Source organism: Carlito syrichta, unplaced genomic scaffold (genome assembly GCF_000164805.1).
Source record: "Carlito syrichta isolate Samal-C Ts95f unplaced genomic scaffold, Tarsius_syrichta-2.0.1 Scaffold303197, whole genome shotgun sequence".
Lineage (NCBI taxonomy): Eukaryota > Metazoa > Chordata > Mammalia > Primates > Tarsiidae > Carlito > Carlito syrichta.
In genome coordinates, this window is record NW_007247293.1 from 14,957 (window position 1) to 39,697 (window position 24,741).

At 36.3% G+C, this 24,741-nt stretch overlaps 2 protein-coding genes across 2 annotated transcripts in view; both read left to right on the forward strand.

Annotated features, from left to right (window-relative positions):
• LOC110595636 overlaps nt 1–8,412 on the forward strand; it is a 17,748-nt gene extending 9,336 nt beyond the window's left edge. Inside the window, exon 3 of the mRNA XM_021712347.1 lies at nt 8,001–8,412. The gene's annotated coding sequence lies outside the window, so the exon portion shown is untranslated. The remainder of the gene's footprint in view (nt 1–8,000) is intronic.
• Nucleotides 7,988–24,741, forward strand: part of SP3 (Sp3 transcription factor) — a gene marked incomplete at its 5' end in the record, with an annotated part of 49,720 nt that continues 32,966 nt past the window's right edge. The window contains one exon of the mRNA XM_008058066.2: nt 7,988–9,356. Within this exon, the coding sequence (XP_008056257.2) occupies nt 7,988–9,356 (1,369 nt within the window). The remainder of the gene's footprint in view (nt 9,357–24,741) is intronic.

Sequence of the window (24,741 nt, forward strand, 5' to 3'; positions counted from 1 at the left end):
CCCCAGGGCGCCCTTTCCTGCTCTTTGGCATCCGCGATGGGACCTGGAGCCGGCTCAGGCTTTCTCGGAATTGTTACTGCGGCACCTCGCTCAAAATTCTCTACAAAATGAAGTCTGAGAGGGCGGGAGTCGAGGACTCCAAAATGGATGTTTGAGCAATTCATATCAGTGCTGAAAACTCCTTCGTTGAACACTACAAAATTTTCAAGCACAGCCTATCGGCCATAGATAGTATCAACGAGAGGCAGTGTCTAGTTTTTAGTATTTTTGAACCTGGAGCATTTTCTGTTGCAAGTCACTAGATCTTACTGATTTAAATAGTAAATTACTAAAAACAAAGTGAGAGTTTATTCTCTTTTGTATTCAGGAGTGAACAGTCTTTGAGTACTTTTCTAATGACCATTCAAAATGAGTGAGTTGTAGTTTTTGCAATCCTGTACTTAAATTTGCAGTGATTTTTTTGTCAGGAGGCTAAGTAAAACATTAGCAAACATTGAAATTAGCGAAGTTACTTCGTACTTTAGCTTTTGAAGAGGGATGTAAGTACCAGTGTTAGAAACAGAAGTATACGTAAGAATTGTATTTACATGCATAATAATATGTACTGTACTTGTAGTTGAATTTGATTGGCAAAGCTATATTTTCATTTTATTATGACTGCTAGTGTGATAGGATGTGGAGGGATTATTTTTGTAGTGTCTTTCAGTGTCTGGGGCAGGGGCAGGAGCTGACCTATGATATGAGGGTTTAATACAAATTAGGTGAGAAGAGTTTTTAGACTATTAATTGTGAATTTTACATTTGTTTGAATCGTTGCTGTTGTGTTAACGTGTAGGTGTGTTCACCTATTAAGTCATTGATAACGCTCAGATTTTTTTTGTGGTGGATCATAGGAATTGTAAATAGTCACTGAAAACAAAGGTTTGTATTTGTTATAGTCTGCAGCAAATACGTAGTATGTTTAGGCATTAAAAGTTAATCTAATGCTAATCTGATGTTCCTATATTATTGGTTAATATATTTGTAATTTTAGTGCTTAAAATTATGCTGCAGGGGATGTGAATAGTTTTAATGTTTTAATTGTGCCTTTATAAGCAGATTAAAATGTTCAAGCATAAAATTATGTTGTGAGAGGCATTGTTATTTTCAAACAAGTTTATGGACTGGTAGATCTTTTTTATGAACCCATTCTCAAAGTGCCAACACAAATTGTATCTTAAAAAACTCCTGAATAACTAAAATTGAAAAGCATATTGCTTCTACTCACCTTTTTAATTACTTCAAGTAGAATAAAAATTTTCTTGTAGCCGTAATTTATGAAGTTTAGATACTAGCTTACAGATGGGGGAGGGGAGAAGTGAAGAAGGAAGTTACGCGTGAAAAATGTGTGTATATGTTTGTGAGTCTCAGGCCAAGGAATAGAATACTGTCTCCAACTTTGGCCAGTTGTGGTCATGTACTTGTAGAGAAGATGTTTCCATGGCTCTCCAGCTCCTTTTCTGAATTGCAGTCACTCCTGACAACACATTTTTTGCCAGATTTATCAATCAAATACACCATAATTTGCCAATCATAATAAAATGAAAATATAGTTGTGCCAAAACACAGAAAACGTACATTTCTTTATGATATTTGGTACCTGTGCATAAGATTTTTCACTCTGAGTAAAATTGATAAGACTGGCTTGTTTTTGTTTGTCTTAGCAAATAGAAACACTATTTTTCCAGTTCAAAAGTGAACTTCCAGACCTTTTTTTAGTACATCTTAGAAAATGAAAGAAATTCATGTGAGTTTATAAGTATATTTTATTAAAACATGTTAATCTTAATTACAGAAATGACTGGGAATCATGAGAGGTTATAGTTGTGTTTTTAAAAAGTTGTATTTTGGAATAATTTTAGATTTACAGAAAAGTTGGAAATATAGAACTGAGAGTCAGCTTATACCCTTCATCCAGCTTCCCCTGATGTTACTATAACCCTGGTACATTTGTCTATAGGAAGTTAACACTGGTATGATACTACTGACTAACTTCAAACTTTACTTAAATTTCACCAGTTTTTCCACTAATGTCCATTTTCTTTTCTGGTATCCATTCCACATGCCACACTGCATATGCATTGTGCTTAAATTCAAGCGAAATATATACATACAGTTCAACTTTATTCCAGTTTAGCTTGGTATTTTAAGATTAAAAGCACCTTGAAAAGCCTTTGACTGTGCTAAAGATTTACTTTGAATATTTGAATTTTGAGTTTGTTCTAAAAGAGGATCCTAGCCAATGGTGTTTGGTTATCCTCAGTACAATGCTGAAGTCTAGTAGTCACAATGCAATCTCACCTGTGATGTCCTACAAAATGGACTGTCAAAGATGGATTTATAGCGAGGCTTTTTGTGTTTTATGACTGAAAGTTGTGTGATTAATTTTAGCAACAAACCAGGAAATAGAAAAAAGTAGACCTTTATGTGAGTATAATCTTGTCCAGTTTGCTTTTGTATGAACTCGTGAGTTATTAATTTACTTATTTTGTTTGTATTTTAACTTAGTGAAATAAACTGAAGAAGTAAATATTATGAAAGTGATTGACCTTTGGTTTAGGTTTAGTGTTCATTAATTTAGCACATACATGTTGATGAACTTAAAAAATGAATAATAACTTATTTCAAAAAAAGGTCATTTTTGCCATTACTTAAAATAAGACCTGCACTGTCATTTGTAATGTATTCATTGGGTTGAGTCATTGTTTTTATTTACCTTTTAGAGTTCCTTAAAGATTTTAAGAAACTTGAGTATCTGCCTGAGAATGGTTCCTAGTTTGCTTCCACCTCGGCTTCACACTTCCTTCCAGTTCTTTGCCTATTTCTGCCTTTCATTTGTGGGAGCTGAGTAGTTAATAATTCTTCCCAAATGCTATGCAATAAGTGGTGTATTTTTTTCCCCCTTTTACGCACAGGTATTTTCTAAGGAGATATATGCCTTCTTTTTCTTCCTCTTTTTCCCATTTTTATGCTCTGTTGCACAGGAGAATGCCCTTGAAACGAATTGCTATAGCAGTGTCATTCTGGTGCCACCCCTTTGTGCCACCCCTGCATTCCTAAGGCTACAGTAGGTTGTGGTCCTTTTAACCATGTGGTTATGTGTTTATGTATAGAGACTTAGACTGCCTTCAGTAACGACTTTTTACAATACTGATGCCAACATCCATGTTAGATGGTGTTTTGTTTGTAATTGTCCAATAAGAATGTTAGTTTCTGAGAGAAGCACTGGTGGATTTTTCATTCAGTTTGTAAGCTTATGTAAAGGGTTATCTTTCTCCTAAACCAGATATTAGTTCTTGTCTGGGTTGAGTGTTTTTATATATCTTTTTCTTCCTTTGTTTCTATAGTGTTTCCATTATCCCAACATCAAACAATTTTAAAACTTTTTTTTTTGGTCTTAGATGATTTTCTAATTTATCCCTTTCCCATTTGGTATTTAGTATACTTTATCTCTTTTCATAGTATATTGCTGATGAAAGGGGTTTAGGAGGCTATATTTGGTACTTATTCATTGTGGAATTATGAGAATAAATAGGTTTAAAATTAGTTTAGCCTTTTTCATAGAAGGCTCTAATACCTGAAAGTTTGTTTTATTGATCCCTTCTGTCGTTTTATTTGCAATTATTTTAAAATAAAATACCTCTAACTATTCATTCAAAAAATATATTGGTCTTACTTTGTGCCAAGAATTGTACTATGCCTATTAATGGATATTTTAAAAATCTGTTCTCATAATCTTAGTAATCATAATGATACCTTGGGATTGCATGTTGCTATATAGTTTATAAAGCTTAACATTTTCTTTTTGGTTTTTATGACTCTGCAAGGTAATAGTTTTCCCATTGTTGACATGAGGAAATTGAGTCTTGTTCAGAATCACACACAGTTCCACAGTTAAGACCAGAACTCAGTTCTGATTTCTTTCCTTTCAAGTATAATATACTCCTTTCTCTCAAGCATAGCTTTAGTTTGAATCATCAAAGTCTAGTAGTTTTCTGATTCAATGTATTTTTTTTGTTCAATTTTAAAAACATAGTATTGAGCAAATTTTTTTCAAGCTACAAATTTATTAATTTGAAAAATTATTTTTCTCTTTTATAAATTCTTTTGTTGTCTTTTTGCTTCATAGATATTTGTATGTATGCTTTTCACCTTAGGTTTATTCAAAAAAGTTCAGGATACATCATTTTGTCATGGATTTGGAGATTTACTTTCAGTTAATTTCCTGCATTGCTGGGGAAAATGGTACTATAGTTTATTTTTACTTAGCTTCTAGAGAGGGGGTGACTTGGGCAGTATTTACCTCAGACTTGTCATTTGAGTAGTTGTGTTTATTTTCAAGGAATTTTTTGACTAGAAAGCTGTTCAATGTATAGTTGAATATCTACCTTTATTATTATTTTGTAAAAAATTTTTTTAGGTGCCGTAAATTAGATCTTTTTTTTAAAGAAAGGAAAAGGAACAAAATGCCAGTATTGGAAAGTTAATTTATGTCTGAGATACTATATTCTTTGATAAGAGCTAGATACTTGTAAATTTAATGCTGGTCAGAAAAAAGTTGATTCTCCAGATGAACCTTAAGAAGATAAAGATTTGATTTGAGGCATGCTTTAGTGCAGATTTGAGAGTAAAGTATAGGTTTAAATATTTTTAGTTTACCTAAAATGCTGAGAGATTGAAATGAAACATGATTTGTTACTGTAATGTTTTTGTTTTTTGAATCAGGGTCTCATTTTGTCACCTAGGCTAGAGTGTAGTAGCATGATTCACCACAGCCTCCTGGGCTTTGGCAGTCTTCTCTCCTAAGTCTCCTGAGTAGCTGGGACTAAAGGCATGCACTACTGTGCCTGGCTTATTTTTTTGATTTTTTTTTTGGAAGAGACAAGAACTCACTATGTTGCCCAGGCTGGTCTCAAAACTCCTGGGCTCAATTGATGCTCCTGCCTAGGCCTCCCAAAGTGCTGGGATTATAGGTGTGAGCCACTGCAGATTGCCGTGTTACTGTAACGTTAAAGGTGACTTAAATTTGTAATTTCTATACCAGATTAAGGTTGAAGAATGACTTGTGACTTTAATGTCTGGTGCTTCATTTTAAAATTTCAGTTTAATAAGTTTAAGTGTTTGTATATAAAAGATCACTGTTTTAGTTCCGGTCTAGAGATTTATACTGGTTCCCACAGTTTCTCAGCCTTTAATCCCTCTGTCTTTCTTTCAGTTTCCTTCCCTAGGCCTTAGTTTATCTTTATTTATTTATTTTTGAGTTGGAGTTTCACTCCGTTGCCCAGACAGGAGTGCAGTGGTTGCTCCTGGCCACCGCAGCCTCAACCCACTGGGCTCCGGCGATCCTTTCAGCCTCAGCCTTCCGAGTAGCCGGAATTACAGGCATGCACTACCATGCCCGGCTGATTTTTGATTTATTGTAGAGATGAGGTCTCGTCAAGTTGCCCAGGTGGGTCTTGAACCCGCGGGCTCAGGTAATCCACTCACCTCAGCCTCCCAAAGGCGCGGGATTACAAGCTGAGCCACCGAGCCCGGCTTAGTTTATCTTTATAGAACACAGATGTGATTGCACTACTCACTTGCTTATAAACTTTTATAACTTTCATTCACTATCTACAGGATAAAGTCCAAACAATTTAGTGGAATCTGTGAAAACATTTACAGGCCTTGACAAAAATGTCTAGTTCCTTGTTACTTTTCTCTGTGAATATCAGCCTTTTCTGGATCCTCTCTTGAGCTCCAGACTGCATATTTTTCTTTCCTTTTTTGCTGGGGTTTCTCTTTTTTGTTGTTGTTTTCTTTTTTATTGCCCGGGCTGGAATGCAGTGACACAAACATGGCTCACTGCAGCCTCAACTTCTTGGGCTCATGGGATACTTCCACCTCAGCCTCATGAGTAGCTAAGACTACAGGAGAGCACCACCGTGCCCAACTTTTTTTTTTTTTTTTGGTAGAGACGAGGTCTTGCTGTGTTGCCTAGGCAACAGTTTCTTTTTGCTGGTGGTTTTATTGTTTATATCTTTATTCTTGCTTCTGTTTTCTAACTGATCATGGTAAAATCTTGTATTTTGTTCTGTTGTTACTTTACTATTTCTGTGAAATCTTTTTAAAAATCTATGTTCCCATAGTGTTTTGATCATATGGCTCGTATATGCCACTTTTTACATCATATTAGCATGTATAAGTATGTCTGCTTGGACATACATATTTGTAGATAGGGATTGTGTATTTCATGGGTTTATTTACATGCTTATTTCATCCTGGCAGATATGTTCAAGTGTTTGAGTTGAGTCATTAAACTATGGTTCATCCATTGAATTGTTGTATATATTTCTCAACTATATATATGTGAAAACTAGATAGTGAGTTTCTTTAAGAAACTTATGAGCTTTTGGTTCTATAATATTTGCATTAAATTTTATAGAGTGGCTTTTGTTGGGAGAACAGTATATGTCTTAACCCATTTTTATGGTCACAGACCCCCACTGAGAATATGGTGAAACCCTAGATTATCTGCCTCCAGATTACACTTTCTCAAGAAGTTGGCATGCTGTTTTAGAGGATTCAAAGATTTTTTGAAGCCCGGTTATGGATCCTAGGCTGATAGTGCTGCACTAGATGCACTTTTACTCTCATTGTCTAGTGATACGTGGAGTTACTGAAAATCACAGATAGATCTAGAAGGAAGTAGGATAAGGATGGCTTTATTTTGATGATGAATAAATCATATAGGTTCTTATTTCCTGTGTCTTTACCCTTGGTCTTAGGAGGGGACAAATGGTATCGTGTTTAAGGGCCTGGGCTTTGGAGTTAGGTTTAGCCTAGTTTTAAATCCTGTCTTGGCACGGTAGCTATGTGACTTTTTCCCCTTGATTTTCTCAGTTTGTGAAATAGGGTTAACAACACCTACTTCATAGGATTGTTTTAAGGAGTAAATTATACAATCTTATGAACTTCTCTCATAGTACTTGGCATATAAAAGAAAAGCTCAAATGATAGATATTACTGTCTTATTCTCTTATAAAAAATCTATCTTTGGATGTTGACACGTAGAATTTTATTGTTTTTTGCTTGCTATGTTGGTATTTTTCCAATCTTGCTTAATCCATAAACTATGGGGATCCCTGAGATTCTAGCTAGTCATATATAGAAGGCAAAACGTGTACCTGGCACTCTGTTGCACTCTTAAAATTCAATAGTAGGTAAAGCCACAATCTGTATCCTCCAGCTTTTGGATTCTAGGAAAACTTTTCAGATGGGACTGTTTTGCCGTGTCGTCACAGGGCAGTAACCTTTCCTCATTAAATTTTTTTAAGGTCTTGTATATTTCCTAGTAGTTCTTGGGAAAAGTAGAGTTTGATGGTTTGATAAGGGAATAGCTCTAGCCATGAGTTTACTCTAGAGTACATTAATTCACACCTTAAGAGAATAGCTTTAATTATTTGATTTCAGGTTTATAACAATAATATACAAACATTTTCCTACTTGGATGACTTAGTACCCTGTGCTACTGTTTCTTTTTTTATATACAAATATAATGCACCTCATTTAGTGGGCTGTATACTTTTTGAACTCTCTCCAATTGTTGAGGTATGTTTAGTCTGAATGCTTCATCTTTTCTAGTCACCTCCACTTTTTTTTTTTTTTTTTAAACTATATAGCATTAGAGATCATAGATGCAGGAATATAAGATGAGTTTGTGACTGTAAAGGAAAGAACTTTCTGATTGAGATTTTTTTCCCCTGCTCAAATGCAATGGGCCATCTTTGTAATAACTAACAAAACTGGAAGTAATAATTATAGTTCATATAGTGTTGATTCTGTATTTGAACTCTGTTGTGTTATTAAGATAATTTGCACTTTCAGGTATTAGAATTTATACCACTTTTTAGAGTTTTTTTTGAGGATTGGTTTAAATATACCATAAATATATCACATTTTTGTTTTCTTCATCCAGACAGGTGATTTGGCTTCTGCACAGTTAGGAGGAGCACCAAACCGATGGGAGGTTTTGTCAGCTACACCTACAACTATAAAAGATGAAGCTGGTAATCTAGTACAGATTCCAAGTGCTGCTACTTCAAGTGGGCAGTATGTTCTTCCCCTTCAGAATTTGCAGAATCAACAAATATTTTCAGTTGCACCAGGATCAGAGTCATCAAATGGTACAGTGTCCAATGTTCAATATCAAGTAATACCACAGATTCAGTCAACAGATGGTCAGCAGGTTCAGATTGGTTTCACAGGCTCTTCAGATAATGGGGGTATAAATCAAGAAAGTAGTCAAATTCAGATCATTCCTGGCTCTAATCAGACCTTACTTGCCTCTGGAACACCTCCTGCTAATATCCAGAATCTCATACCACAGACTGGTCAAGTCCAGGTTCAGGGAGTTGCAATTGGTGGTTCATCTTTTCCTGGCCAAACCCAAGTAGTTGCTAATGTGCCTCTTGGTCTGCCGGGAAATATTACCTTTGTACCAATCAATAGTGTCGATCTAGATTCTTTGGGACTTTCGGGCAGTTCTCAGACAATGACTGCAGGCATTAATGCCGATGGACATTTGATAAACACAGGACAAGCTATGGATAGTTCAGACAATTCAGAAAGGACTGGTGAGCGGGTTTCTCCTGATATTAATGAAACTAATACTGATACAGATTTATTTGTGCCAACATCCTCTTCATCACAATTGCCTGTTACGATAGATAGTACAGGTATATTACAACAAAACACAAATAGCTTGACTACTTCTAGTGGGCAAGTCCATTCTTCAGATCTTCAGGGAAATTATATCCAGTCGCCTGTTTCTGAGGAGACACAGGCACAGAATATTCAGGTTTCTACAGCACAGCCTGTTGTACAACATCTACAGCTTCAAGAGTCTCAGCAGCCAACCAGTCAAGCCCAAATTGTGCAAGGCATTACACCACAGACAATCCATGGTGTGCAAGCCAGTGGTCAAAATATATCACAACAGGCTTTGCAAAATCTTCAGTTGCAGCTGAATCCTGGAACCTTTTTAATTCAGGCACAGACAGTGACCCCTTCTGGACAGATAACTTGGCAGACGTTTCAAGTACAAGGGGTCCAGAACTTGCAGAATTTGCAAATACAGAATACTGCTGCCCAACAAATAACTTTGACGCCTGTTCAGACACTCACACTTGGTCAAGTTGCAGCAGGTGGAGCCTTGACTTCAACTCCAGTTAGTCTAAGCACTGGTCAGTTGCCAAATCTACAGACAGTTACAGTAAACTCTATAGATTCTACTGGTATACAGCTACATCCAGGAGAGAATGCTGACAGTCCTGCAGGTGAGTCTTAAGTTATGTCATGCCATAAGTAAATATGTTCAGTGATAACGTAGAGGGCATTTTTTTGCTTTAGGTGTTCATCAGAACCTGGCTCTCATTAATGGTGATGATCTATTTCCCTATGTTTGTTTGAAAGTAGACATCAAAGTATCTTTCAAGTTGTTCTTTGAAATTTTGCAGTTTTTAAAGTTAAGAAATTATTTTTCTGTTATGCCCATTACATTTGTAGTTTTTCTTTAACAGTTTTAAAATTTGTTTTGACATCTGATTTGGCAGTGTTAGGCACTATAAAATTTTTGTTTGGCATGTAGAGTATCTTGGTTGGCCTCAGTGTGATGCCAGTTAAATGTCTTATGCATTGTATTTCAGTTGGGGAGTCAGATTGGCATAGTGAAAATGGTACTGAGAATAAAGACTACTTATTCTATCTCAGCTACTAGCTAGCTGTGTGATTTTTGCCAAATTATTTTTCTCTTGCAATCTTGGTTTTCTCATTGTGTAAAGTAGGGATGTTGGACTAGGTAACTATGTCCAGATTGCCTCCCATGTCTAAAATTCTTTGAATTTGTGCTCATGGCCATTAAACTTAGCTGTGCTAATAGTTATTGATAGTATGGGTAGAAATCACAGAAGTCTACTTTTGAATGTTGTACAAGAATTAGATAATAAAGTTTCAAAAGAGATAGTATCATTGTTACTCTACTATGTGGTCTAGATAACATTTTATTGAATATTTTGTGCACTAAATTGTGAACTTTATTAATTTAATTCTACCTTGTATTTGGGTTTCTGTGGAGATCGTTCTGTTACAGCTTTTTACTGGGCCAGTGATTCTAAATTCTTAAATTGGGGCACTTGAATTGAACTGATTGAAATAGCTTTCTTTACCATTTAGGGATTACCTTTTTTCGTTTGAGGGATTTGTGATATATGCTTAGAAAGTTGGAATGGTTTTGGAGCCTCAGATCTGTCTTTGGAAATCCTTTAATTCTCCTCATTTGAGCCTTTTGAAGCTATGACTAATTGATTTTTTAGGGGTTGGGATTAGGGTTCCTGAAGCTGTGGCTTAAAGCATCAGTTCTTAAATATGATCTGGAGACCCCGAGATCCCCTCAGAGGTCCTTCATATCAAACTACACTAAGAAATTATTTTTCGTTTTCGCTCTGTTGACACTTTCACTGGTAGTGGATAAAATTGCTTGTGTCTTAGCACGAATCAAGGCAGTGACATCAAACTGTACCTAGGAGTTGCTGTATTCTTCATGACCATGCACTTGCAGTTACAGAAAAATAACAGTTCGTTGAAGAATGACCTGGGTGAACCTATAAAAATAGTTATTTTTACTAAAACAAGACCCTTGAGTGCTGGATACTTTAAAAAAATAATAGCTTTATTGGGATATAATTTACATACCATAAAATTTGCCCTTTATAGAATTCAGTGGTTTTTAGTATAGTCATAGAGTTGTACAACCATCATTACTATCTAATTTTAGAGCATTTTTATCACCCCAAAAGGAAACCCATATCCATTAGCAGTCACTCCTTGTTTACCCTTCCCCTCAGGCCCTGGCAACCATTACTTTACTTTCTGTCCCTTTGGATTTGCCTATTACTTTATATCAGTGTAATTGTACAGTATGTGGCCTTTGGTGTTTGGCTTCTTTGAGTTAGCATAATGTTTTCGAGGTTCATCTGTGTTGTGGCGTGTACCAGTACTTCATTCCTTTTTATGACCGAATACCGTTCCATTGTATGGATATACCACATTTTATTATGCGTCTGTTGGTGAACTTCTGGGTTGTTTCCACTTACTGGCCATTATGAATAATGCTGCTGTGAACATTTGTATAAGTAGTATTTTTTGAAGAAATGTCTTCTTTTGGGTTATTTAGGAGTATTGCTGGAATATATGGTAACTGTTTAACTTTCTGAGGAATTGCCAAACTGTTTTTCCAAATAGATGGCACCATTTTACATTCCCAACAACCATATATTCAAGTTTCCAATTTCTTTACAGCACCACCACACTAATTATTGACCATCTTTTTAATTATAGCTATCCTAGTGGGTGTGAAGTGGTATCTCACTGTCATTTTGATTTGTGGCTCCCCCTGTGTGTCTTTATAATAGTCTTAGTAATGAAATGGGAAGTATGGTATAATAAAGTGTTTCTGCTGCATGCCAAAATAAGATAATTGTCTGAAAAAAGGCACTCCTGCCCCCCTCCCCACCTCCAGGTTATACAGCAAGTTGCTTTTCTCTGAAAGAATGACTGACACACTGATTTTTGAGATTAGCATAAAGTGCCAGATATTTTATCAATAAAATGAAGTGAGTTTTTTTTACTTAAAACAGAAACCAAAAAACCAGAGATTATTTGCTGTTGATAACAAAATGTGGGCTTTCCAGTGAAAATTAGAACTTGGGAAAACTCAAATCTACTACCATGAACTTAATAGCTGCTGCTTCTCCTTTTTTTTTTGAGTCGGAGTCTCACTTACTCGCCCAGACTGGAGTGCATTGGCATGCTCCCGGCCGCCGCAGCCTCAACCTGCTGGGCTCTGGCGATCCTTCTGCCTTAGCCTTCCAAGTAGCTGGAACTACAGGCATGCGCTACCAAGCCTGGCTAATTTTTGGTTTATTGTAGAGACGAGGTCTTGCCAAGTTGCCTGGGTGGGTCTTGAACCCGCAGGCTCAGGCAGTCCATTCGCCTGGGCCACCCAAAGTGCTTGGATTATAGACTGAGCCACCGAGCCTGGCCTTAATAGCTTCTTAATGCTTACATTTTTTCTGATGAGATGGATATTGTGTTTTGATATTATAATGAAATGTACCAACACTTGGAAGATCTGTATGGTAACTCAGTGAACCAGTAGTTTTCAGATGACCAACTCATTATATCATTAAATCATATATGGGTAAAAGCCATTCAAAATGCAAGATAGACCAGTAACAGTGTAGAAAGTTTATGAGCCGGGCATGGTGGCTCAAGCCTGTAATCCCAGCACTTTGGGAGGCTGAGGTGAGGGGATTGCCTGAGCCCATGGGTTCAAAAACAGCCTGGGCAACTTGATGAGACCTCATCTCTATAGTAAATCAAAAAATTAGCCGGGTGTGGTAGCTCGTGCCTGTAGTTGTGGCTACTTGGAAGGCTGAGGCAGATGTAAGGATTGCCTGAGCACAACAGGTCAGTGCTGAGGTGGCCATGAGCGTGCCACTGCACTCCAGCCTGGGCGACAGAGTGAGACTCCGATTCAAAAACAAAAAAAGTTTACAGATAAGGGTTTCAGATTCTACGTTTGAACTGTCCTTTAAGAAACTGCCACTTGTTAATAAGTTTGGTGTAGTAGCAAACAATACCCACAAATGACCAAAAGGTTATTAAGTTATTTCTCCTTTTTCCAGCTACCTATCTGTGAGACTAAATATTCTTCATATGCCTCAGCCCAAACCACATATTGCAAGAGATTGAATGCAGAGGCAGATCTGAGATGCTAAATGTTGTCTTAACTTAGGCATTATAGAGATTTGCAAAAATGTGAAACCTGGTTTTCACATTAAAATTTTTGTTGTTTTGGAAAATGCTTTTTCACAAACTGATAGTTTATGTTGACATGTAGTAGATTTATTTATTTATTTGTTTATGTATTTTGAGTCTGAGTCAGAGTCTCACTCTGTTGCCTAGGCTGGAGTGAAGTAGCACACGCTCACAGCTACTATGTAGCCTCAGCCTGCTGCGTCACCAAGTTGCCCAAGCTAGTCTCCAACCCCAGTCCTCTCGCCTCTGCCTCCCTAAGTGCTGGGATTACAGGTGTGAGCCATTGTGCCCAGCTGTGGATTTATTTTGAAATGAATTTAAAAATTGAAAATTTCTGTTATTTATGATACTGAAGTTAAATACCTTAATTTCAAATAAGGTAAATATCGATATTATACACACACACACACACACACACACACACACACACCTTACATGAACAAAAGTTTTTTGTGGCCCTCAAAAAGTAATATTTAGGAGTTTGAAAGGAGTTCTGAGACTAAAAAGTTTGAGAACTGATAAAGTGACAGACTTCTGATGACATGACAGTTATTTTAGAAACCAAATTATAACACTTTTACGAAGTTAATATTGCAGTTATATACATGTTAGAAAACATGTAGAAAATTTGTCATTTTTGTGGATTTATGTGGATCATAAAATAGGTTAGTATAAAGCACCGTGTGCTCCATTAAGGTTAGTATAAAGCACCGTGTGCTCCATTAGTTTCTTTTCTTGTTACCAAAATAGAAACACTGTATGAATTGAATACAAAATGGAACTTTTAAAGTGGTGATTTAGTTTACTGAATGGTGTCCAGTAAGGGTTAAATAATGAAGTACTCTAGGCAGCTATTAAATTTGATTTTTGTCCCACTTTTAAAGGAATGGGGAAAGAATTTGAGAAAGTGAAAGTTAAATAAAGCTAATGAGAATAATGCTAGGTAGTACATAACATATTTAGTAATAAAAACTGGGAAGTTTTCATTTTGAGAATATTAGATATTAGGAAAACTTTCTCAGTGTCTTTTTATTTGGCAAGAAGAGAAATCAATTTTATCTTTTTGGAGTCTGAGTCTCACTGTTGCCCAGGCTGGAGTGCAGAGGCATGATCATAGCTCACTACAGCCTTGACCTCCTGGACTCAGGCAGTCTCCCTCTACAGCCTCCCAAGTAGCTGAGACTACAGGTGTGCACCACCATGCCTGGCTAATTTTTAAGATTATTGTAGCAATGGGGTTTCGCTATGTTGCCCAGGCTGGTCTTGAATTCCTGAGCTCAAGAAGTCCTCTTTACTTGGACTCTCAAAGTGCTGGAATTACAGATGTGAGCCATCGTGCCTGTCCAAAACAAATTATTTTAAGATACTTTTTCTCACCTTAAAACCAGAGCAAAAAATTTTTTGTGTTAGGTGTAGTGTGTCCAGATGAAAATGCAAAAAACATTGACACCCTCGGTTTGCTTTTTTATTTTTGTAAATATGAAATTAATGTAACAATTTTTCAAAATAAAGGAGAAAGCTTGTACATATATTTTTTTACCTGGGCTCTGGAATTTGCCTTTTTTTGTTTTTTAATTTTAAAGTTTCTCCTCAACAAAAAGGACCTTTACTCCAGTCTGCTTTAAGCAGTAAATCTGACTCTAACCTTTTCTCTTGTGGGTGGCTTTACTATTCCTTATCCCTTAGGAGCCAAATCCCTATCTTCTTTGGAACATAGAGACCGTCAGGCCCCAAGCTGCAGTCTCACTCACCCCTTATATTTCTTTTTATTTCTGGCCCACTGAAAAATGCATACTGTTTTAGAAAACTTCTTTGTTATCTTATTTTGACTTTATCTGTCATACCTGTGTATTGGAAATTGGGTGAGAGGAGGCAAAGTACGAATTTATGTATCTTTCCAATATCAGAAAATTCCCCCCAAATTTAAGCCAAGACTCTCAAGTTTTAGTCCTCTATCTGAGTTTGTTTTATTTAAAAATAGTTTTATCCTTCAAGATTGAGCACATTTAAAATACAGTCAGGAAGCCAGGTTCGGTGGCTCAGCCTGTAATCCTGCACTTTGGGAGGCTGAGGTGACTGCATTGCCTGAGCCCATGGGTTTGAGACCCGCCTGGGTAACTTGACGAGACCTCATCTCTATAATAAATCAAAAAATTAGCCAGGTGTGGTAGCGCGCACCTGTAGTTCCAGCTTCTTGGAAGGCTGAGGCTGGAAGGATCGCCGGAACCCAGCAGGTCGAGGCTGCGGTGTCCGGGAGCGTGCCACTGCACTCTGGGTGACAGAGTGAGACTCTAACTCAAAAAATAAAATAAAATAAAATAACATAAAATACAATCAGGAGTTAAACTAGGAAGAATGGTTTATAGAAGTTATCACTTCTGGGCATTAAGCAAATAACTTAATGTTTAGAATTCCCCATTATTCATGGAAAATTGTACTGTTAAGGACTAGCTAGTATTCATACTTTTTTTTTATTAGCAGAGAAAATAGAAACACTTCAAAAAGCTGAATTTTGTTGTTGTTTTTGAAGTCGAAGTCTTGCTCTGTCCCCCATGCTGGAGTGCAGTGGCATGATCACAGCTCACTGCAGCCTTGGCTTCTGGGTCTAAGGTGATCTTCCTGAATAACTAGGGCTACAGGCATGCGCCGCATGCCCAAATAATTTTTTTTTTGGTAGAGATGTGGTTCTGTCCCCCATGCTGGAGGGGGACAGAATTTTTTATTGATGATTCTAACAAGGTAAAAAATACATCTTTGATTTTGCCTAAGGGGGAATCACTTGTCATAATTGGCTGATTATAGAAATGTACAAATACTGCTAAAAGGCCAACCCTATTCCTGAAAACCAAAGTGTATGATGGAAGTATGGACTTATTAGAATTAAAGCAAGGATGTAAAAAATTTTGAAGACTGATTTATGCTGATTTAAAGTAATTGGTAGACCTCACTTTGCGCCCTCTTACACAAATAGAGAGGACCAGCCTTTTGTTTTTTTAGCTATTGTCTGTTTTTTGTAAACTTTACAGTTGTCTTATCAAACATAACCTGATGATATTTTATTTAAGTATAAAGAATATAAGTCCTTGACCTAGTAATAGAGTATCATACCACTTAGCTTTGTTTCTGTGTTTGAGCTCCTTTTCATTTGTGAATCCATATATGTATATGGTCTTTCATTAAATTTAAGAAAGTCTCAGATTTTTATTTTATTTTAAAGCTTGGGGAAAGTACCTTCTGGTTCTCCAAAAATACTTTTTTGGTTTATTAATTTTCAACCTTATAATTGAGTATTTTCTGTACTTAAAGATTGCCTTATCTGCTTGCAAAAGTAATATATGCTTGGTATGCAAAATAATAACATTACATAAATATTTAATGTAGAAAGTGAAAGATCATTTGATCTGATTTCAGGGATAGGACTTGGTGTCATACATTTTAAAAGTATTGTCATAATTATACTGCATGTACAGTTTTATCCTGCTTACTTTTTAGTTATATTTTAGTAGTAGAAAAAATAGAGCAGTCCCCCTTTATCCATGGGGATAGTTTCAGGATTCCCAATGGGTTCCTGAAGTCTTGGATAATGCTGAGCTGTATAGATACTGTTTTCCTATACAATCATAGGTGGTAACATATACAGTGTGGATAGGTTGGACAAAGGGATGTTTCAAGGCCTGGGGGGAATGGAGGGAGATAGTGTGAGATTTTCATTGCACTAAGAATGGGGGCACAGTTTAAAACTTAGAATTGTTTATTCCTGGAGTTTTTCACTTGATTTTAGCCAAAAGGCCGAGAAGTGATTTTTCTTGGAGTTTTTAATTCAATGTTTTTGGACCGTGGTTGACTGTGAGTAACTGAAACCACTGTGGAAAGCAAAGGCTCAGATAAGGGGGGACTACTATACTTACTAGTAGTTAGGTTAGGACTTATATTCTATTTAATTATCTATTAGTATAGATAAAAGTGTCCCACATGAGGAAGAGCCCAGAGGTCACTGCTTAAAACCAGGGGTCATAGTAGGACTTCTTTTTGTTAAAGGGGAACCACAAAAAATTGTTGCTGTTTGTTCCCCTGTGGTATGCCTTACGTGAAGATTTACAGAAATGAGAAGAGGACACAAGGAAATAGGAGGATATCAATATAGTTTTGTGACCAGCATCTGTATCAGTTTGAACTGTTGAACTGTTAGCTAGTTCTGGACTTGTGATATAGCCAGTATTACCACCAAATCCAGTATAGGAGTTCTGGGGCTTGCAAAAATGCTAGACATAGTTGCAATACAGATAAAGAAAAAGATTGTACCCAAGATGAGCCTGAAAACCTAAATTCCAAAGTATGTGAAGGCAAAATCTATGAAAGATAGCTGATAAAATCAACTGTTAGGAGATGAATTCATGTCAGATTAAAGAAAAAATAATAGAACATTCTGTTAATGACTTTAATGTCAGTATGCTTATCATTGTCAATGATATAAAAGAAAGAATAGCATCTATAGAAAAGAAGTAAAACAAAAGTAACATGTAAAAGAATCAAGTCCTGGAAATGAGAAACTTGTATTGATTCGAGACACAACATTTCTGAAATAGGGTGCGTCGTGCAGTTCATAGCATGTAAATGTTTAATTGGTAGTGTTTTTGTTTTGTTTTTTGTTTTTAACTGGTAGTGGTGTCTCTTAGATTAGATGAAAATTAAAAAAACTGAGACAATCTTTAGAATGGACTTAGAAAAAGAATGAGTGAATAGTAACATTGGAGGAATTCTCTGAATATGCCCAGAGATAAGAAAGGAGCAGTTAAGAGACATGAAAGATTGAAAGACACCAGCATAAGAAATTCAGAAAAATAATAGAGTAAATGGCAAAAAAAAAAAAAGAGCAATGTTTGATGAGATAATGGCTGCGAATTTTCTTGTGCCGAATAAATACAGTCTACAAATAAAATTTTACTTCAGGTATCTAGGTAAGTAAAAAATCCATCCCTGACTTAAATTAAAATTACAGAGACATTTCATTTAACATCTTAAATGTTAACAGAGAAAAGACAGATTATTAACAAAGAAATGACAGACCTGCAACTTCTTTTCAGTCACAAAGATATCGGAAGAACATGAAGTAATATCTTCAGAGTTTAGAGAGAAAATAACCAGCTGCCCAGAATTCTATGTGCAATTAAACTACCACTCAAGAGTTAGGGTTTAGTGAAGACATTTAAAATATCATTATTCTAAGACCCTTTCTGAATTATCTACTGAAGGAGTAGGTAGAAAAAAATGAATCGTGACGAAATGAGTTGGAGATGAGGAAATAGTAGTGATTATAGAAATGGAAATGGATAGTTTATAAATATAGAAATAATCCAAAAAATTTTTTAAATTGATAATTTGAAATCAGGTACAGTAGTGTGCACCTATAGTTTCCAGCTACTTAAGAGTCTGAGCTGGGAGGGTTGTTTGAGGCCAGGATTTCTAGACCAGCTTGGGCAACATAGTGAGATCTCAGTCTCTCAAAAAAAATTTTTTTTGGATAATTTGATGATAAAATACTGGGAACTAAAAAAAATAAGGAAAATTTCAAAATTATACAAATTTTGTTCATCATGTGTAATGAAACTCCCAAGTATCCACCTCCTAGCTTCTTCTATTCCCACCATGTAAAGCTTTACTTTTCCTGGGTTATTTTTAAGCAAATCCCAGACATTGTATAATCTTACCCCAAAATACTAATGGAGTAATTCTCAATGTGTGATCTGAGACCCTGGGGGATGGGGGACAGGAGGAGAATCTCCTTGAGATTCTTATGGGGACTGTGAGGTCCAAACTAGGTTCAAAATATTAAGACATTATTTGCTTTCTTCATTTACACCTCACAAGTCGTGTACAGTGAAGTTTTATTGAGAAAGTTGAACATTTTTTGTTTGCTTATTGACTATTTGTGCTTCTTTGGTAAATTGGCTTTATGTTTTTTTGCTTGTTTCTCCTCACTGTTGGTTTAGTATACTACTTGTTTACAACATAAAGATGTAATACATCTTTATACATTAAGGATGTTAATCTTTTTTCACATACCACAAATATTTCACCAGTTGTTTGCCTTTAAGTTTGTCATGTTGAGTTGTAGTACACATAAGTTCTCATTAGACTTTTTTTGAGCAAAATAATTTTAAAACTTTGAAGTGTAGTTCCTGAGTTTAGTTTGTATTGATTTATAAGTCTTCTGATGCAATGGCAATGGTATGTGTAAGAAATTGGGAATATTAAATTACATCCTCTCTGACTAGAGAAAGATCTATGATACATTGTGAGACCTTTAAAATAAAATAATTTTACATTTGTGTTTTTGGTCACACTTACTATTTTTTTAGTACTCTATGGAAAAGAGTGTTCACAGTTCCATGAGATCTATCTTTGAGGGTAATACTTTCCAGCAATTCGAAATGTCTGTTTAATTTAACATTAGTAAATACTATAAAACCACTTATTTGTTCTGATATAGCTATGTGATTTAAACCATGGAATTCAACTCAGTAAATGCATCTTCAATAAATAACTGCTCATTGTTTGTAGATACTTTTCTCTTTAATTCATTTTCTGCAGTAGTATATTTAATTTGTAATTAACCAAATTTACCCCATAGTATCACCAGTAACAATAGTGCAAATTAGGATTGTGGATGGATAGAACAGAGCGAAAATCTCCTGGTGTGTGATTTTCATTAGAGTGCTTTTTTTGATACATTGTTCAGTAATGCCATGTTGCTTTTAATCTAAGAGAAGAAATTTATTACAGCTTGTTCTCTAAACTACCTTGTCATTTTAGTTGTTTTTAGGGACAATTTTTATATCCAACACTGTAGTGTCACTTAACATGTGACACTTTTCATACATCTCATAAATTCTATGATGAATAGTACCATCATCCTCCCAACATCCTAGATGAGTTAGTCATCATTCAGTCAGTCAACAAATGGTTGAGTGCAAGTCACATGCTGCATAAAGACATTTTGACCAACGAACCACACACGAATGATGGTGGTACCATAACATCATATTAGTATATTTTTACTGTACCTTTTCTATGTTTAGATACACAAATGCTTACCATTGTGTTACAGTTACCAACAGTAATCAGTAGGTTAACTTGCTGGAGAGGTTTGTAGCTCAGAAGCAATAGACATATAACCTAGGTATGTAGTAGACAAAGGAGGATAGTAAATTTGGCTAGGCTAGTAACAAGGAAAATCTGGGGAAGGGTGGAATAAAGAGGGAATTAAGTATTCTGTTTTGGCTTTGTTAAATTTGAAATGCCCATTAGATATCCAGGTGAGTGGTTGAAGTAAACAGTTGGATATCAAGAGTCACCTTTGACGGGAGGTAAAATTTGGTGTGTCATTAATGTATATACATGTGACCAGATGAAGTCATTCAGCTCATAGCTTCTTAACTTTTGACCACATGATAGAATCTCACACGAAACTTTCTAGAAATGCCAACAATGTATGCTTACTTTCCTCCCAATTTGAATTTAAATTTCTCTGCATGAGGACTAGGAAAGTTGTCTTGTACAAGTTTCAAAGCGATTTTGAAGTGCTGCTAGTTTGCGAATTACTAACTTAGTAGAGAAAGAATATGGATAGAGAAGAGGTTGGAAAATAGTATTCTAAGCCTCAAATTATTTCTTCAGATTTTTCAAATGCAGTGTCTGGCACAGAATCAAAGGTAACAACTAGGCATATTGAAGAGACAAGACACCATGAGTGAGAATGAGCAGAAACAACAGGAATAGACCATTGGAACTCTGGATACTAGAATTATCAAACATAGACTAAAAACTATTTACTATGATCTAGGAGATAAAAGCTAAGCTTGAAAAGTATTTAGCAGAGAGTTGGAGACTATAACAAAAATTGCATTACAGATTTGAAAAGAACCAAATAGAAATTCAGGAACTACAAAGTTGAGGAAAAGCCATAGGGCTGGGTCCTAGGGCATTTCCAACATGTAGAGAAGGAAACAAGAGGAAATAGAAGGAGCTTCCATGAGAACTAAGTATATCCTGGAAGCCAAGTGAATAAACTACTTAAAAAAGGAGGAAGCAGTGTTATCTCCATATATTGTGGAGAGGATACAGAAGATGAGAGAGAATGGGATATTGGACTTAGCAAGATAGTGGTTGGTGACATTTGACAAGTATTTTCATTGGAATGTTGGGAAGGAATGCCTGAGAAGAATGATTTAAAAGGAGAAAAAGAGAAAAGAAGGTAGTGACAGTAATTGCAGACAGATCTTTTAAGGGTTTTGGATTTTTTTTTTCCTGTCTTAGGAGGAATGTTGAAATTGGATTTGGTAACTGGAGGTGGACATGGTTGAGGAAGACTTTTTCTGGGAATGTTTCAGTGAAGAGTGGGAAATTGATGATTCAGGAGAGATGGTATAATGGAGGAAGGTTTTTTGTTTTGTTTGAGTCAGAGTCTCACTCTGTTCCCCAGGCTGGAGTGCAGTGGCACGCTCACGCCACCACAGCCTTGACCTGCTGGGCTCAGGCAATTCTTTTTCTGCCTCAGCCTTCCAAGTAGCTGGAACCACAGGAGCATGCCACCATGCCTGGCTAATCTTTTTATTTGTTGTAGAGATGAAGTCTCGACACGTTGCCCTGACTGGTTTCGAACCTCTGGGCTCAGGCAATCCTCTTGCCTCCACCTCCCAGCTTGCTGGGATTACAGGCGTGACCCACAGTGCCTGGCTTGGAGGAAGGTTTTTAAGAAGGCAAGCAAAATGAAATTCAGGATACAGATTTAGGGGTTGGGCTTAGGATTGGAAATAATCATGTTAAGCAGGGCAAGGATATAGGATAGACCTTTAGAGATGCAGATCTGTTGATTGGAAGATAATGTAATTCTTGTCAGATTGCTCCTTATTTTCTTTTGTGACAAGAAACAAGCTTTGTTGGATGAGACGGATGTTAGTGTTAGAAGTTTGAGAAGGAAGAAAGTATGATTGAGAAAATTGGAAAGTAAATTGTGAAATACAGAATGGCAGCAGTACTGGGTTCCTGCTTGAATAATTAGCACAATTGTGTTTTCTTCAGTTACCTTTAGCTGCTGTAGAAAGTTTTAAGTTCTTTTAATTCTATTTCTGCTATATTTTTGTGATTTATTCTTCCTTTTCATTCTTGTTTTGTTAGTTGGTTCTTAGTAGTCTCCTGGGCTGTTAAAATATCTCATCTATTTTCCATGCCTCTAATCTTTTCTCTTTCCAGTTCATGTAAACATTTTTAAATTTATTTAACTTAATTCAAATAATGCTGCAGTGAGTATTTTTATACAAATGTACTATTATTTTCTTTTTTTTTGAGTCAGAGTTTCACTTTGTCACACAGGATGTGATCATAGCTCACTGCAGCCTCAACCTCCTGGGCTCAGGCAACCCTTCCACCTCAGCCTTCCTATTAGGACTACAGGGATGTACCTCCCTACCTGGTTTATTTTATTTATTTTTTATTTTTTGCAGAGATGAGATCTCAGTATGTTGCCTTGAAGGCTGACTTTGAACTTCTGGGCTCAAGCAGTCCTGCCTCGGCTTCCCAAAGTGCTGGGATTATAGGTGTGAGCCACAGTGCCCAACCTTACTTTTGTTAGGTTGCAAGTATGCATATTTGAAACATGCACATCTAAAAGCAAAATTCCTGGGTTAGAGAACATATGCATTTTTAATTTTAGAAGATACTAGTAATTGTTCCAGTATATTCTTTTTACAGCACTCATCTTCCCTAAACGCTGATCATGTTGTTGCCATTTAAAAAAATCTTCTCTGGATCTTCCATTCCCTTTAAATTGAGGTCTGTTTAGTCTGCAAATATGTATAGCGCTCTTACTGTGTGCCACATATTGGTACAAAGATGAATATGATACTTCCTGCACTAAAGTTGCTCATAAATGAACAGGTTAAACTAGGATTTCTCAACCTCTGCACTGTTGATATTTTGGGCCTGATAATTCTTTGTTCTGGGGCTGTCCTCTGCACTGTAGGATGTTTAGCAGCATCCCTGATTTACCCACAAGATGACAGTAACACCCTCTCCCCTCCCCCCAAGTTGTGACAATAAAAATTGGCTTCAGACAGTGCCAAATGTCCCCTGGAGAACAAAATCCCCCCCTACCCCTCTTTCCCCTTGGGAACCATTGAGTCAGTCAGTCATGGAGATGATTCTAATATAATGTAAATGATATGTTCACATTGAACCACAGAACAGAGAATAGTGGAGTGACTTTTGACTTCTTTCAAGTCTTAGCTCAGATACTACCTCATCCCATAGCCTTTCCTGCCACCTTTAAATTACTGCTTGTTTAATAGCACTTATTTCTTTTGTTTTGTATTATAGTTAACTTTGTATTATATTATTTTTTCTTGGTTTGGAATTCAGCAATACTTCATCTTTCTGTGTTCTTTTGAAAAAATGGACAAATGGACAGATAGCAATAATAGATATGAATAAACTTGGATTTGTGTGGTAATTTATAATGTAAATTTTTGTATCGATAGAACCTATTTGGTTTTGAAGTAATTAGCTTTGTTCAGATAATGTGTGAAGTGCATTCTATTTGTTTATTTCATACCACTATCAGTTGTGTTAAATTTGTAGCTTTTTTTTTTTTGAGTTGGAGTCTCACTCTGTCGCCCAGATTGGAGTGCAGTGGCCGCTCCCAGCCACCGCAGCCTCGACCTGCTGGGCTCCGGCGATCCTTCCTCCTCAGCCTTCCAAGTAGCTGGAACTACAGGCGCACACTATCACGCCCGGCTAATTTTTTGAATTATTTTAGAGATGAGGTCTCGCCAAGTTGCCCAGGCGGGTCTCGAACCCGGCAATCCACTCACCTCAGCCTCCCAAAGGCACAGGATTACAGGCTGAGCCACCGAGCCCGGCAAATTTGTAGCTTTTTAAAGAGCCTTAACATTCTAAGTTATGTTTCAGAAACCAACCTTTAAACCTATGGGGATGAGGGGGACTAAGAGAAGCAAAAGGAACTTGAGATTTAATCTTGCCTACATATGAGGGAATTTAGAAGAATTAAATGGCTTGCCCCAAAGTCTTTTTTAACACTATAGATTTCATGTACTTTTATTCTAAAAATAAGATTTTATTAATGTAAGTTATTTATCTTTGAGCGGTATATAATGAAATGTTTGTGTATATAATATATACACAGTATATTCATGTGTATATAAAATGTTATTTCTAGGATTTGTTTCAAAATATGGAGGCAGTTTGGGTTATAGATTAGACAGTATTGTCCCAGAATTGTTTGTTGAAGTTGGGTGATGGATATTTTGGGGTTCATTATACTGTTCTACATTGGTATATATTGGAGATTTTCTACAATTAAAAAACTTTTGAGGGCAGCCCCCTCAGGTCCCCTCCCACTGTGGGAACTTTTCTGTCCTCTCAATAAATCCTACTTAAAAAAAAAAAAGCTTTTGAAAATGTTAACTTTATCCTGTCATGTTTTTGATGAGTGGAAATCTTGAATTATTAAAAAAAATTTAGAGGAAATTTAACATCCATGTAAATTGGGATTTTAATTTTGGTGCCAGAATCTGTGGTGTGGGAAGAGAATTTTACGCTTCTGTGGTGAATTTTTGACTGTTTAGAGTTTTTCCCTGCGTTGTCTCCTCTGATATGAAGAAGATAGTTGATACATTTCAAGGGATAGGCAGTCACACTAAGCTGCAGTGGAAGTATTCTAGGTTTTTCTTGCATATGAAGGGGAAAGCTAGATATATTTTTTAATAAATGCTTTTGGGTGCTTACATTTTTTTTTTTTTTTTGAGTTGGAGTCTCACTGTCGCCCAG